The sequence below is a fragment of the Diabrotica virgifera genome, chromosome 2 (genome assembly GCF_917563875.1).
Source record: "Diabrotica virgifera virgifera chromosome 2, PGI_DIABVI_V3a".
NCBI classification, from domain to species: Eukaryota; Metazoa; Arthropoda; class Insecta; order Coleoptera; family Chrysomelidae; genus Diabrotica; species Diabrotica virgifera.
In genome coordinates this window covers 282191696-282208521 of record NC_065444.1, presented here as the reverse complement: position 1 = coordinate 282208521, position 16826 = coordinate 282191696, and the positions used below count along the sequence as shown (strand labels likewise).

The 16826-nt window shown below is 33.8% G+C and overlaps 2 protein-coding genes across 3 annotated transcripts in view; one reads left to right on the top strand and one right to left on the bottom strand.

Moving 5' to 3' along the window:
• Positions 1 to 3247: 3247 nt before the first annotated feature.
• Positions 3248 to 4144, bottom strand: LOC126879912 (ribosomal protein 63, mitochondrial). Its single transcript, XM_050643255.1, has 2 exons — positions 3695 to 4144; positions 3248 to 3450 (listed from the first exon to the last, which is right to left on the bottom strand). The coding sequence occupies exons 1-2, from the start codon at positions 3866 to 3868 to the stop codon at positions 3307 to 3309; spliced, it is 318 nt and encodes a 105-aa protein (XP_050499212.1). The 5' UTR covers positions 3869 to 4144; the 3' UTR covers positions 3248 to 3306.
• A 166-nt stretch (positions 4145 to 4310) lies between these two features.
• LOC126879911 (putative ankyrin repeat protein RF_0381) overlaps positions 4311 to 16826 on the top strand; it is a 29652-nt gene continuing 17136 nt past the window's right edge. For both annotated transcript variants that reach the window (XM_050643254.1, XM_050643253.1), the window contains exon 1: positions 4311 to 4604. The gene's annotated coding sequence lies outside the window, so the exon portion shown is untranslated. The remainder of the gene's footprint in view (positions 4605 to 16826) is intronic.

Sequence of the window (16826 nt, the reverse complement as noted above, 5' to 3'; positions counted from 1 at the left end):
TGCTTCTAGATAGCTTGTTAGTCTTTCACAGAATGCCAGTTCAAACAGTTTGCAATTTGACTGGGTATACAAATCAAACGTAATTCTCAATATTACTTGCAGAACCTTGATTTTTAAAAATTGGAAATCCCTTGGATTCCTTTATATTGGGAAATTGGCCTGTCATAAAAGATTCGTTGATTAAATGTGACAAGGGTTCACATATGTGACTGGCAACATATCTTATAACCTTACCATTGATTTCATCTAAACCTTCAGCATGTTTAGATGTGGTCTTACTTATAAGTGACAGCACTTCTGCAGGTGTAGTTGGAGAAAGAAAGGTGTTGGAAAATTGATTGATTTTCATGAGATAAGTGGAATTTTTCATGGAGTTGAGTTATTTTTATTTTTATTGATGAAATAGTTATTTATCAGGTTGGCTCTATCTTTAGTTTTTATATTTTCATTGTCATTTATCTTAATTGTATTTGCTAATGTAGGTTTATTTTTATTTTGATTATTATTGATGATTTTCCAATTTTCTTTTATCACGTTGTTGCTATTTTCAATACGTGCATTATTTCTTTGTTTTAAAAACTGTTGTTTGATTTGTTGATATTGTTTTTTAAAAGTTATTTATTATTGCATTAAACATTATTGTTTTAAACTTGCAAGAAAACCAGTTTTTTTACAGGTTTAGTAGTTTTCATAGCATTAGTCTCTTCATGTGTCTTATCAGAATTATCTGACGTTGGTGCTCACCATTGCAGAGGCTTCTTGAGATCTTCTGCAACATAAAATAATAATTGTTCTGCATTTTATATTTTAGTCCATTCACAACACTTGTCTCTTCCTACACTTTTACAGCTTTCTATTTTGCCTTTAAGGATCACTTGTAGTAATCTACATAGTTTTCCCCTCAGTATATGTCCCAGATAAAGACATTTTCCAGTGTTTACAGTCTTCAGCAGTTCTCTATCTTTGTTGATCCTCGTAAGTTTTTCTGGCTGTCCAAGGTATCTTCGGCATCCATGTAGGGATATTTTCAATTTCCACATTTCCAATGCCTCAATCCTGATCATTGCTTTTAGTGTCGACACTTTAGTGCACTATACAAAAGTATATACCGAACATAACACTTAACCATTTTTGTCTTATAACCAATGTTTTGTTCCCTTCAGAATTCAAAGATCTTCAATGTTTTCTGATGAAATTACTGTACTGTCTGCATATCTAATTACATTAAGTAGTTCCCCGTTGAATTTTATTTTATATAGGCTGTCCCTCAAGTGTCTTTTTACATAACTGGTCTGAGTAAACATTGAACAATGTTGGGGACAAAATGTAACCTTGTGTGACTCCTCCGTGTATGGAGATTTCGTCAGTGTAGTTATTTAAAATTTTACAACAGCAGTTTGATTCCAGTACAAATTTGTTGCTCATAATTATTGATAAGTGTTATCAATAATAACATCACAAAACACAAATAATGGACGATTTACGGGCGTTTCGCCCCCGGGATTTTACCTAACATTTTTAACTAGTTGCATTGAATTATAAATACAATGTTAGTAATACATTTACCTATTGATCATTTTTTTGTTTGTTTTTCTTAGAAGTGCTTTGGTACACATATTTATAGTAGGTAGACAGGATTAATACATAATTGTTCTCAGAAATAATTTTACATATTTACTTACACAAAGGATTTTGTTCTCAGAAAACTAATTTTGCATATACATATAATAGTAACAAAGATACATAAAAAGAAGAAACATCATCAAGTCAGTCAATAAATATATACATATTCCAGAATAGCCTTACTAATAAATATGTGTAACAAAGCACTTCTAAGAAAAACAAACAAAAAAATTATCAATAGGTAATAGTGATATGTAACGAATGTCATTTTTTGAACATTCGCGAATTCTGCAACCGACATTCGCGAATGCGGATGTGAATATTCAGTTTTTTAAATTTGTTTCTATTTTTGTAATGTTTTCTAAATTTATAATGAGAAGTTAATTAATGACATCTAATAGTGTCAATAAATCTGATTCTTAACGCATCTTAAGGCTTAATAAAAAGACCAAATAGGTAAAGATAAGGACCATTATCTGAAGTTAAGTTACCTTTCCTTAATAAACAAAAGATGAGAAGTGAATATATTTTGATTTTATTAATCTAATAAGACCTTCAAATTACTTTTTTTCTGATATTCATATTCGCAAAACATTCGCAAATGTGGATGCGAATACGAATATTCGTTACATCACTAATAGGTAAATGTATTACTAACATAAAAATAAAAAAAAACATTGTATTTATAATTCAAAACTAGTTAAAATGTTAGGTTAAATCCCAGGGCGAAATGGCTGGGGACGAAACAGCGGGGGAGAAACGTCAGTATCCCATAATGGACTTAGGGTAACAACAAAGAAGAGACGTTATGGATTAGAGAGAAACTCATTCAAAAGGTGGACAGGTATACATACTTAGGAACACTCTTATCCGAAAATAGCTTAATTGTATATTTTTTGTCAATTGGCTTGTCCCGTTTATTAACAATAAATAAATAAATAAAAATAATGATTATACACAGGAAATCAAATCATGCGTAGGAGAAGCCTGACCAACATTTAATAATATGACAAAAAAGCTTGAAGCGATGATACAAGTCTGCAACTCAAATTACGAATACTATTTTCTCTGTTATTATAGGAATGGAGGCTTGGACGCTAAAAAGGATGTAACAAATAACAAAATTTTAATAAGAAGTTGGGTCAATAAGGATATGAACAACGATATTTTAAAAAGAATGAACAAGGAAAAGAAGATATGAAATACAAAATTAAAATACGAAAATTACAGTATCTTTGAGATGTGAGAGATATGAGTTGCTGTAGATTATTATACTGGGAAAGATACTGAACAGATGAAGCATAGGCTGACAACGTATATCCAGGTTAAACAATTTGAGACAATGGTATATTTGTATCTCTGTTGAGTTGTTTAGAGCAGCAGTATCAAAGGTGAAGATAGCATTAATGATAGCCAACCTTCTTAACCCATTCACTGTCGATAACGTGCCAGTGAGTGAAGTGGTCACTTCAGTCAGGTGCCGTTCACATGCCAGTAAGTGTACTACTTCAGTTACATGCCATTCAACAAAACGCCTCCTAGCTGAGTTCCATCCTCTTCGATCGGCAGCAAATGGGTTAAAGGAGTAGGCACCTAAGGAAGAAGGGTAAGAGCAATGCCAGTAAACTTTCAATAATTTATTAAATCAACCCTATTCTATTCTAAAAAAATTACAAATTACAACTAATCCCATCCTTCTTTTACTCTTAAATGTGCTAGTCGGGATTCTATTGTTACCTTTTCATAAAATGGTTTTTGTTTAGTTTTGGTCTTTATATAATTTGCCTCATTTTTACCAAGAGCTCGAGCATGACCAGAAGATTGTTCCTGAAAAATGTATAAAACATAATTGTAGTAAAATGTCAGCGAATGGGTTAATATAAAAACAATTAGAGTTGGTCATTCAAGAGAATATAGAAACATAAGGATACCATGTCAGAGGAAGAATATATTTAATAACCTTAAGAAGTTGGTAATAGAAATCATACCAAGCAGCCAATTTAGATAACATCTGAAGTCTTCCTATACTTACTACTTACAATATGAATTTAGTTAATAAATAAAAGCTTACCAGAGTCAAATATGGATGTCTTAAATAATGCATGTTCTTCTCTTCCTCCTCAAGTTCTATTTTCAGTTTTAAGACATCTTTAATCGTTGGCTGCTTCCAAATACGATGTTTCCCTGTGTATATATTTCCATTGGGCATATGTCTCCTCCTAAACAAGGCGTAGAAAAGCCTCATGATTTAAAATAATTTTAGTTTTACAAAACTCAGCAAAATTCAAATCAAATCTTTTGTCAAACTTAACCTATAAATTCTTCTTCTTCTTCTTCCTTTATTGGGTTATTCCTATAAATTTATTGTGTGTGTGTGTCTTCGTCTGTTCTTCCTATCTGGCAATCTGGCCTTTATTATAATATACAACAGAAACTTCGCACAATTAGCTAAGTAACTGGCAGATGCACAAGTATCGAAATAAAGAGAGACAGAAGAAGAAGACGAGTAGTTTGCAGTTCTGTGTTTTTCCGAATGAATTCGAACTTTCATGGGCGGAGGTACTTCACAGAATGCAAACGACAAAATATTTCAGTGAAGAATTCGATGTTCAAAAGTCGCACCAACTGTTCAGCATCATTTGATAAAAACATTCTACTGTTCTTCTTTTTTTGACATGGCATTCTGTGTTCCATACAACGGAATGCTTTTGAACCTTAGACAAGGAAAGAGAGTTTCTCTCTTTCCTTGTCTAAGTTTTGAACCATGTGACTTAAAAAAGAAGAATTGCAGGTTAGACGTGGCGGGATATTTTGATTTTGACGACATAACACAAAAAACTGTCTGGACTTGTGTTTTTGTTTGTATATCTTATTTTTTACCAGAAAAGTACTGAGCTACTTCTACTTATCAAAAAATTACCTCTCCAACGTCTTGACCGTGAAATCACACAAGATTTTAAAACGGCTAATCTACATTATTGGTGAGTGCCAGTATTATGCATTGTTAATTATTAATTGCCTTTGAAATAATTCTATCCAATTCCGTTATTTTTTTTATAAACATGTATTAACAATCAGAATTAGACATTCTATAAGTTAATTTGATAACAAGCACAATAACTTATATTAAATTTAATAATGCAATTGTTGCTGGTGTGAGCACATTATGAATATGTTTGGCTATAAGGAGTCTAGTCTAATTAGTCACAATCTTATCGAATATGTTGATTTATATCAGTTTGCAGGTGACCGGTTTCGGCATTCACAATATATATGCCATCGTCAGGCCCTTAAGAAACTTGAACAAGTTAAAAAATTAAATCAAAATACGTTTATTCGAACACTTTTTATAACACCTTCTGTAACTTATTGCTAAACTTAAACTTATAATTTAACCTAGGGCAACTGTATTGAATATATTGAACGTATGTATTTTAATTTAAATTTTTAGCTTGTTCAGTTTCTTAAGGGCCTGACGATGGCATATATATATATTGTGAATGCCAAAACCGGTCACCTGCAAACTGCTATAAATAAACACCAAAGTATTTGTTGAATAGAGATTTCTTGATTTTATAAAGTAATCCTGGGTGCCATACCTTATCAAATGCATAAAGACCTGGATTCCGTGTACCAGAAAAAAGTTTATTAATAGCAAGCTGAAAATTTGTTAATAGCTTAACAGTGTTTAGTCGGTCAAACTGATGTACTGGAACACTGGAATAGGGGAAGTTTTAAGTGTGGAACAGGTTACAGGTTTTGAACGTCAGGCTATGAAAACGTCCCATGTATTTTGTCAGATAGAACTTCCATTTGACTTGTTACCCTTTCATTAAAAATCAGACTGCTATTTACCTCCAATATAATTCCTGTAATTTGACATGTTCTACGTGTTGGACTTATTAAGGTGGTATGACACAATGTTAAAATGTATATAGTTTTTAGGTACAGTTACCGTCACTATTTCAAAACCAATCTTCAACTTAGGGGTATGTACGTGAACTGTAGACTTTCTAATTTAATAGTATCTAGTTAAAATTTACAAAGAAAGTAGTATATTTTTTATAACTGTACTTAAAGGAGTCCATGTCATAACTTACTTAGTAACTTGTTGTAAAAATTCGTTTTGCATAATAATTTTTGAACTTTGGTAGAAAATAACTATCAGAAACGATTAACTATGCAAAAAGCTTTATTTTAAACAAAATTTCATTGTCCGTACTGCCATAATTTTTAAATTAACTGTACCTAAAGGTAAAAATTATTGTTAAAAGCTGCAATCTGGGGATTTTGTTCATATTACAGCATTAAGTTGGCATTTTTCTAGTGATAAATTAGTTCCGCTGTCACTTAATAGATGAGAAGATGAGTTCACGTGTCATTTAGTAGATGGCAGCAGTGATGTATTAAATGGCGACAGATGCGCGTTTGCCGGATTTTAAGAAAATCTGCAAACAATTGAAAACGAGTTTTGTAACCACGGAAATACGATGAATCACGCGGTTTTGTTTAGAAAATTGGTCCCACCCCCTCTCAGTACACATTTTGGGCCTTGTTTGACTTTCAATCATGATTGTATAATGTCTCAGTGCCTTAACAATATACAAATATACATATTTTATGCTTGAAACCGTGACGTTATACAAATGGTTGAAAGTTAAACGAGGCTCAAAATGTCTTAAAGTGTTTACTGGGGGATTATACTAGTTTTGACATAATACATAGATAATCTAAGCTCTAGTATGTTATGTGGGGCGTACCTAAAAACAATTTAAGTTTTATTCACTTTCTGCAAATTTAATTTTTATAATAACGCAAATAATGCATTGTTAGGATACAATTAGCTTTTTGTAAAGACGATGACATCGACATTATTTTTACACACATTACACATGCCAATGGCCATTAGTATTTGTTGAGGCATTATCCTAATAAAAAAATTGTAGACAAAACAATACTGTATAATCATTGATTAATTTATGTCAAAAATTTCCTTAAGTGAAAAAAAATATTGAAATTTACTGGAGTAATAATTAGATAAACCGATATGCAGACGATACAGTTGTGGTTGCTAGCAGTATTGATGAACCATCTTATGGACAGAGTACCTACAAAGAGCGAGTGAAAAAAGAGAATTTAACCTTCAACATAAATAAAACAAAAATAGACACTGGTGAGCAAAACTCAAAAACCTGCCAGACAATTGAAAATAAAAAACCAATTCAACACGTAGAATTATATGTATGTATACCTTGGAACAGTCGTCAACTCGAAATGGGATCAAAAAACCGAAATATATTCAGAGTATAACCAGAGCTACATTTAACATGAGACATATTCAATCATTGCGACATATCTGTCCCACTAAAAATACGGCTGCTAAAATGCTATGTATTTCCAGTCTTGTTGTATGGAGCAGAGCTGGACAATAACGGAAACATTATCGAAAAGGCTAGATGTATTCGAAATGTGGGTGTACCGACGTATCCTCAAAATATTCTGGACGACTCACACCACCAACGAATAGGTATTGCGCCGAATGGGAAAACAAAAAGAAATATCTTTCACAATTAAAAAACGAAAACGTGAACACCTCGGTCATATATTATGAGACATGATAAATATCGTATACTGCAGCTGATAATATAGGGTAAAATAGAGAGTAAACGTGGACCCGGAAGAAGAAGACACTCATGGCTTCAAAACTTACGCCATTGGTTTGGACTAACATCGATCGAGTTATAGACACGCTGTAACACAACTTCCACAACGGACAAGGCACATAAAGAACAAGAATTAGAAATGAGATGAAAATGTAAAATTTTCCGAGGAAAAAAAACTTCCCGTGTTGACATTCCAACATACAAATCAATGGTATCACCCTTCAGAGCTCCCAAAGCTTCATATACCTGGGCACAGAGCTAAACAGTCAGCTAGACCACTCAAAAAAATTAGAAGACGCATTGAAAGAGCAAGATCTGGCTTCATGAACATGCTTAAAATGCTCTGTAACCCCAAGCTATCAGTCACAATAAGATTGAGAACACTAAAGTGTTATGTGTGGTCTCTATTACTATATGGCTGTGAGACCTGGACATTAAAACAGTATGATGTCAACAAACTGAATTCATTCGAAATGTGGATGTAGGTACCGCCGAATGCTAAGAATAAGCTGGACTACCAAAATTACAAATGAAGAAGTACTGGAAATAATGAACACACGTCCTCATCTGGTCAATACAATCAAAATTAGAAAGACGTCATATCTAGGACACATAATGCGCCATAGGGAATTTGAGTAGCTTAAGGTAATATTAGAAGGCAAAATCGAAGGTAAAGGGGGTATAGAAAGAAAGAAAAAATCTTGGCTCCGAAACATCAGAGATTGGACCCACACCACAGGGAATGACTTAATTCATCAAGCCCAGAACAGAGAGAAATTTGCCATATTGATCGCCAACCTCAATAGATAAGGCACTTAGGAGGAGGAGGACAACGCAAGAGACCCTAAGAGGTAGTTTTCTGTCTCGATTAAACCCCGATTAGCTAACCAGGACATAAAATACTGGTCCTAAGGCTCAAAGATAGATAGAAAGTAACTTGTGAAGTGGTTACGATTGATTTGATTTAAGATGATAATTGGGGGTGATTTTCCCGAGGTTTTTGACCAAAAAAAAGGGACCAACTATATTTTGAGCATTTGCTTAGTTTTGATGCTACAAACTAAAAAAAAACAAAAATAAATATTTTTTAAACACTTTAAAAAAGTTGTAATGAGTTTTCCCCAAAAAAGTGCATCATTTCTTGGTTATTTCACGTTGAAATATTCACTTTGAAATTTGGCGGATATGATACTATTTTTTATTAGCTACAACTTTGTTTCAACTGGGTCCATAGAGTTCATAATATATAGACCTGGATCCCGCGTACCTAAAAAAAGTTGATTAATAGCAAGCTGAAAATTTGTTAATAGCTTAACGGTGTCTAGTCGGACAAACTTTGATGTATGGTAACACTGGAACAGGGGAAGTTTTATTTGTGGAACAGCTTAAAAATTTGGAACGTCAGACTACGAAAACGTTCCATGTATTTTGTCGGACAGAACTTCCAATTGATTTGTTAGCATTTCATTAAACTTTCATGTAAAAATCAGACTGGTGTTTATCACCAACTGTGTATTTTAATGAGTGGAACACGAAGAACATGTCAAATGACAGTAATCAAGTCGGTTGTTTAGCAGTCTGATGTTTGCATGAGAGTTTAATGAACGGGTAACAAATCAATTTTATGTTCTGTCCGACAAAATACCTGGGACGTTTTCGTAACCCCCCTGTTACGAAGTTCCCCGCTGTTCCAGTGTTCCCTCCCGTACATCAAAGTTTGTCCGACTAGACACCGTTAAGCTATTAACAAATTTTCAGCTTGCTATTAATCAAGTTTTTTTGGTACGCGGGATCCAGGTCTAATATACCATTTTTTTATACTTTTTTAGAAGCTACATATTTTTGCTAAGAATGTTTTTTTCGGATAAAATACTTATTTTTTGAGTTATTTGTAAAAGCCGCCTAAAAACGTGTTTTTTACTCGCAAATAACTCGAATATTAATTTAGTGAAAAAATCCTATAGAACAAAAGTTGCTTAGAATTAGTCAGTTTATCCATTTTCAGACTTATTTTGAACATATATTTTTTCACCCCCGAGATGGAATAAAACTCACTCTCAGGGCAAAATCTTACATCGGCACACTATCACTTTTCTAGGTTGACATGTTACCTATCTGTATGCCAAATTTCATGTTAATCCAAGCGATTATTTAAAATTTAGAGCAAAAAGTGTGATTCAATGTATATATTTACTACATACTTGTATTTCAAACAATTGCAAATTTCTTTATCAGTTTAAAATAAAAAATTTTGACGAGGTAAAGAATTAATAATTGTCACAAAATTACAAATCACATTATTACAAATATAATCTAAATACAATAAGTGATAAAATATTTCCAAATGAAACGTTTTGTATCTATTAGCATTGTTTAAAAAAAGATAAAGATTTGTCTAGTTATACAATGCTATTTATTAATAGTAAGAATTTACCATTTCCAGGTAAAGAATTAAACACCCTCATCACTGTAAATACAATACAAGTACGATTGAAGGCGAACAGTACCGATCGATCGGTAACGATCATAAGTTCTATTTAGTACGTGGCAACAACGCCGTCGTTAATAGAATTAAAATTCGTCGTTATTAAAATGTTCGAATATATATACGTGCTGCCATCTACTGAAAGAATTATTAAACGTTTAGTTCCTATGATCACCAACCATTTTGACTGTGGCGTTTACATACCGCCTTAAAATGCCCAACATATTTGTCGGACAAACATTTTTTCATATATTATATAAAGTTTGCTATTGAATAGACTTAAAAACAACCTGCTAGTTTTCACAATCATAAACTTGTCAGGATGACACGTTCCACAATTAAAACTTCCAGTGTTCCCATACATCAATGTTTGTCTGACTAGACACTGTTAAGCTATTAATCTTTCCGGAACCGTGCTATAAAAACTTACGCTGCAGGCCATGCGGGGCAACTATGTTACCCCACTAAAATACTTTAATAATTCATTTAAATTTTACATTATTGTTTGGAAAGTTATATAATAAGGCACTAGTAACTGAAATAATTTGTTTTTATTATTAAAAAGATTTACATTTTTTGAAGATATTCTTCTTTAGCGGCGAATCAATTGAGGGTAAAATTTGATTGATCCGCACGCATGCGCACACCGACAGTATGGTATTAGTCGTTATACAGGCTCTGATTGGGTGTTGAAATTTTGAAATGATCTGTCAATGATTGTTCAATATGGAGGTTATCGGTAAACAAAAATATTGTATAATATTAGTTTTTATTGATGTGTGGACAGAAATAAAATCAAATTTATAATTATAGTGACTTTTTAAATAGTTTTGAAAAGCCGCAGGTACGTAATTCTAAATGTTTCAGTTGGAACTACCTAATAGTTTTAATACCTATCTATTTGGAAAATGTAAACAAAATAATGTAGTTACCTATTAGTAGGCAATGCTTTAATTTACATAATCTGATTACGAACAAACTTTCTACAAATCTTCATCTTATATATCGTTTTCTTACTCTATATTTTGTTGTATTTTATTTCGACAAAAATCAAACTAATAATTTTATTAAATTCATATAAATTTATGGTGTAAACGTTTAGTTTGTGTATATTCCCACATAACGTATACGCGGATGTGGTGCAGTTTGAAATGCCATCAACTTTCGTACGATGCGGTAGACGTGAAGTGGGTTCAAGCCCCAAGCAAGTTAATATTTTTTTATTTTTTTTTATAGATTTTATGATTGTAAGTATATTATTATATAATTTTTGAAGATATTCTTCTTTTTTGAAAGTGGTAGATAAGAAAGTTTGTTTGATTTTTAAATAAAATAAGTAAAAATAACCTTTTAAGTATATTTACTTCGTTTAAATTACCTATTATATAATAGAAGAATATCTTCTTACGTGCATACAAAGTACACACACATTCTTTTTTTTATTTTTACCTGTAATTACAATTTGATTTTATTCCTGATTTTTACAGTCAGGGCATAAAAATGTTTTACTTTCTTTTCGATGTATGGTACAAATTGGTTTTCTGCATGTACTACATGATATTTGAGTCTTTCTATCACGTGCCCTGGCACAAAAGCTGCATCTTCGACTTGTATATTGTTGAATGTCTCTGGCAGGGGTTTCTGGTACTGTGTGCCCCGAGGAGTTAATTTCAATTTTAGTATAGAATTTAAACTATATTTGATAATTTCTATAGAAAAACGATTTAGTAATATATTTTCTAAGATTACCTGGAGGGATAAAAAAAAATAAAAATATTTTAAAAAGTTATAAAGACAAAACCGCATCTGGGGTAACCAAGTTGCCCCGCATGGCCACGGAAAGGTTAACAAATTTTCAGCTTGTTACTAATCAACTTTTTTTTGGTACTCGGGATCCAGGCCTACTACTTAGCTGATATCCAGAAAGGCTGCTGTGTAATATTTTTTATTGTCCAAGACTCTATTAATTACATTTGATATGCGATGGCAGTGTTGCACTGTAGAATGAGCTTGTCAGAATCCAAATTGGTGTTCTGGGATCCAGGTTTGGAATTCTACGTCGCTTATAATTCTTTTAAGTAGCAGCTTTTCAAGAATTTTTGATATAATTCTGTAATTTGTTTTATATTTCTTTGAAAAATTTACTATTGTATCCCGAATAAAGTATGTGCCTCCTAGTGGCGGGATACGGGCAACAATACATTGGCTTATAGGGCAGTCCTTACATTAGGGATCCTGGCCTATACAGAAAAATGCAGGCGGGTGTGGGGTAATACTGCACTTTGGTTGCATTGGTGGTGTATTGGCTAAACGTGCACGGCAGGGTATGGTGCTGATAGAAAAGGCATTCAGGCATCAAATATCCAAAAATCTTTTCAGGCCATAATAATGAAAAGACCTTCTCCAAACGCAATAAAAACTTATAATACTGAAATGATGGCATCTCCTGAGGTAAAATGTTCCGGAAGTAAAATGAGCCTCTGTTCGGATCTCCGGGTGAGGACTATCTCAGGGGGAACACCATTACAGGTTAGAAAAATCAGGATAGGGAAAATTCTTTTCAAACGAAGAAGAGTTCAAATTGCTTGTATTCAAGAAACTAGGTGGAAAGGACAAAGGGCGAAAGAACTAGGTGATGGATATAAATTGTGGTATGTAGGGAGTAGTAACACTAGAAATGGAGTTGGTATAATTGCTGATAGTGAAATGAAAGATAACGTAGTAGAAGTTGTAAGAATGATTGATATAATGATGTCAGTGAAATTTGTAATTGATAAAGAGGTATTGAATGTTGTGTGTGTGTATGCTCCTCAAACAGGTCTGGGTGAGAATGAAAGAAGAGCAATTTCTATGACCAATTAGGAGACGTACTGAGTGATATTCCAGCAGAGGAGAAAGTTATAATAGGAGGTGATTTCAATGCACATGTGGGCCAAGCCAAGACAGGATATGAAACAAAACATGGGGGATTAGGCTTTGGAACTAGAAATGAAGCTGGAGATGACATGCTAGAATTAGCAATAGCATTGGATATGGCGATTGTTAACACATTCTTTAAAAAGAGAGAAACTCAACTTATTACCTACAAAAGTGGACAACATCAATCCCAAATAGACTACTTCATGATAGGGAAAGAAGACATACGTGAATGCAAGGACTGCAAGGTAAGAATTAGTGAGATAGTAAGCCAACAACATGAGCTGCTTGTTCTGGACATCGAAGTAAAAAGCGAAACTAAACAAAAATATCGGAGAGGACCACAAAAATCAAGTAGTGGATGCTAAAAGATGAGAAGGAAGGTTTATTCAGGGAAAGAATAGTAGAAAAAATATGTTGGAACATGAAAGGAAGCCCTAACACAATCTGGAGAAAAATGGCCAGTAGTATTAGAAAGACTGCTATTATATACTTGGGAAAACGTCAGGAAAGAAGTTTGAGGATAAAGAGACTTGGTGGTGGTCAAATGAAGTACAAGGAAAAATAAAAGAGAAGGGAAAATTATATAAAAAGTGGCAAGAAACCAGATCGGACATAGATCTTCAAAACTATATGGTCGCCAAAAAGGAAGCGAAAGTAGCAGTAGCAACAGCTAAAGCAGAAGCGTATTCAAACCTATACGATCAACTTGATACCAGGGAAGGCGAAGCAAAGATATATAAAATAGCCAAACAGAGAGCAAAGAAAGCAAGAGATTTTAATCAGATTAGATGTATCCGAGATGAAAATAATAAAATACTAATTCACGAAAAGAATGTCAAAAAGAGATGGAGAAAGTATTTTGACAGTTTATTAAATGAAGAATTTGACAGAGAGCCTGTGAAGTTAACGGAGACAGTAACAGCAATGGTTACCAGAATAACAAACGAGGAAGTGGCTCAAGCACTTCAAAAAATAAAGAAAGGAAAAGCAGTCGGACCAGATGATATTCCTGGGGAAGTATGGAGAGCATTGGGAGAGGAATAAGTTGGCTAGCAGGTCTATTTAATAGAATAATGGAAGTTGGACAAATGCCAGACGAATGGAGAAGCAGTATATTAGTACCTGTCTACAAAAACAAGGGAGACATACAACAATGCACAAACTACAGGGCTATAAAACTACTTAGCCACACCATGAAAATATGGGAGAGAGTAATTGATAGACGGATACGCGAAGAAACCGAAATATCCGATAATCAATTTGGCTTTATGCAGGGCAGATCAACAACAGATGCAATTTTCATTGTAAGGCAACTGATGGAAAAATACAGGAATAAAGAGACCAACGCTCATATGGTATTCATTGATCTTGAGAAAGCATATGATAGAGTTCTTCGAGAGATTCTGTGGTGGGCACTCAATAAGAAAGGAGTCCCTGGCGAATATGTAAAGATTGTGAGAGATATTTGTGAGGGAGTTACGACTAGTGTTAGGACAGGTGTGGGAGAGACTGATAAATTTCAGGTGAAAGTAGGATTGCACCAAGGCTGTGCTTAGTCCTTATTTATTCTCATTAGTTTTGGACCAGATAACAGCGAAACTACAGGGTAGTATTCCATGGTGCCTAATGTATGCTGATGATGTAGTGTTAATAGGAAATGTGAAAGAGACTTAGAACAAAAACTGGAACAGTGGAGACAAGCTCTGGAGGAAAAAGGTTTAAAACTTAGTAGGACAAAAACCGAGTATTTGGAATGTTTATTTAAAGATGGAATTACTACAAATAAAATGCTAGCTTTGGATGGTGAAATGATTGTGAAAAGCAATAGTTTTAAGTACCTAGGATCGGTATTACAGAGTAATGGAGAAATAGATGGAGATGCATGCAGTAGAATTAGGGCTGGATGGATGAAGTGGAAAGAAGCGAGTGGTGTGTTGTGTGACAGAAAAATTCCAATGAAGCTGAAGGGAAAATTCTATAAAACAGCTATAAGACCGGCTATGATGCACGGAACTGAATGTTGGGCAGTGAAAAAGAAAGAGGAACAACGAATGCATGTGGCGGAAATGAGAATGCTTAGATGGATGAGTGGAGTGACAAAGAAGGATAAAATTAGAAATGAGTATATTAGGGGAAGTCTAGGTGTGGCACCAATTGATGCCAAAATGAGAGAGCATAGGTTAAGATGGTTTGGTCATGTTCAACGTCGAGACGTTAATCACCCAATACTAAGAATAGCTGAAGTGCAGATTCCTGGAAGGAGTAGGAGAGGAAGACCAAAGAAGAGCTGGGGGGAGACGATAAGGCAGGACATGTTGGTAAAGGGGATTAACATTGCTATGACCCAAGATAGAGTTGTGTGGAGAAATGCAATTAGGAAAGCCGACCCCGCATAGGGATAAGGCATAGAGAATGATGATGATGATGATGAAAAATTTACTATTTTATTAACAGCTCCAATAATTTTAAAATGGATAGTTAATTCTTCTTCCTCACCAGTTACTTTGCTTTACCAAATAATTAAAAACAAATCAAAATGTAATAATAACCAAAAAAATTTACATTTATAACATAGCATTACATTATAGTAAACACAAATCAAACTGAATCAGATATTGATTTGTGAAAATTACCATATTCCCACCTTAAGCTTTGTCTTCTCTCCACCAAAGCAACATATGTACCTCAACTTACTGCAACAATATTATATATTGGTTGGCTTTTTGAAAAAATTTGAACTTTGACATTCTATTTTCATCAACCTAGTTTTGATTGGGATTTTGGGGTTTTCGGTATTTTTGACGCATAATACCGATTGTTTTTATTAAAGAGGACCGAAATAAGAAGGTAATGGTTTGAAAATTACCTACCTATTGTTTATAACTTCGTCGCAAATGCCCGTCAACTTTGACCAGATCAGGAACCACTCATCGCAATTAAACTTTGTTTCTATTAAAATATGCCTCATATGTCGCGTCCTTTCCAATACCGTTTTCTTACCTAAATTTAATTTATTAGTTGCCTACATATTCTATTTGTTTATAAGCCAAAAATTTGTTTATAATAGGAAACAACTAGTTCGAACAAATGATACTGACTCTAGTCTCAAAAACATTGTATGTGGAGTACCGCAAGGTTCAGTATTGGGTCCTCTTCTGTTCCTTATCTTTATAAATGACATCACTAATTTAAAAATCGATGGGAAAATTTTTCTTTTTGCTGATAATACCAAGAGAGGAGTCAGGCAAGGCTGCATACTATCACCTCTATTATTTAACGCTTATTCTGAAGAGGTAATGCGAGAAACTCTGGAAGATGAAACAGTCGGCATAAGAGTAAATGGAGTCTTAGTTAACAACATCAGATATGCAGATGATACAGTAATAATAGCCGATAGTTTACAAGACCTGCAAAGACTCATGAGTAAAATAGTAAGATGTAGTAGGGAGTACGGACTCTCTCTCAATATCAAAAAGACGAAGTTTTTGAAAATTAGTAAAAACAACCATAATACTAACGAAATCTTGATAGTAGAGGGCCAGCAGATCGAAAGAGTCAAAAAGTACACTTACCTAGGAACACTTATAACAGAAAATAATGACTACACTGCAGAAATAAAAGTCAGAATCGAAAAAGCACGTTCTAATTTTATAAAAATGAAAAAGGTCCTATGTAGCAAAGATTTAACATTAGCTCTTAAAGTACGCCTAACAAAATGTTACGTCTACAGTGTTCTATACTATGGAGTGGAATCATGGACGTTAAATGTAGAGACAATGAGACGACTTAACGCCTTTGAAATGTGGACCTATAGAAAAATTATGAGGGTTTCCTGGGTAGATAGAGTTACAAACAATGAAGTACTGAGAAGAATAGGTAAAGAAAAGGAAGTTGAACTTACAATTAAAGAAAAGAAGCTACAGTATCTCGGACATGTGATGCGGGGCGAGAAGTATGGCATCCTACGACTCATAATGCAGGGAAAGATAGATGGCAGAAGAAGCATCGGAAGAAGACGAATTTCATGGTTGAAGAACCTGAGAGAGTGGTTTGGATGCAGCTCGAAACAACTATTTAGAGCTACTGCCTCAAAAATTAAAATAGCTATGATGATTGCCAACCTCCGTAGCGGAGAT

Coding starts and splice junctions, on each gene's coding strand:
- LOC126879912 (XM_050643255.1), bottom strand. CDS start 3,868: ATGAGGCTTTTCTACGCCTTGTTTAGGAGGAGACATATGCCCAATGGA. Junction 3,451..3,694: donor GACATCCATATTTGACTCTG/GTAAGCTTTTAT, acceptor TACATTTTTCAG/GAACAATCTTCTGGTCATGC.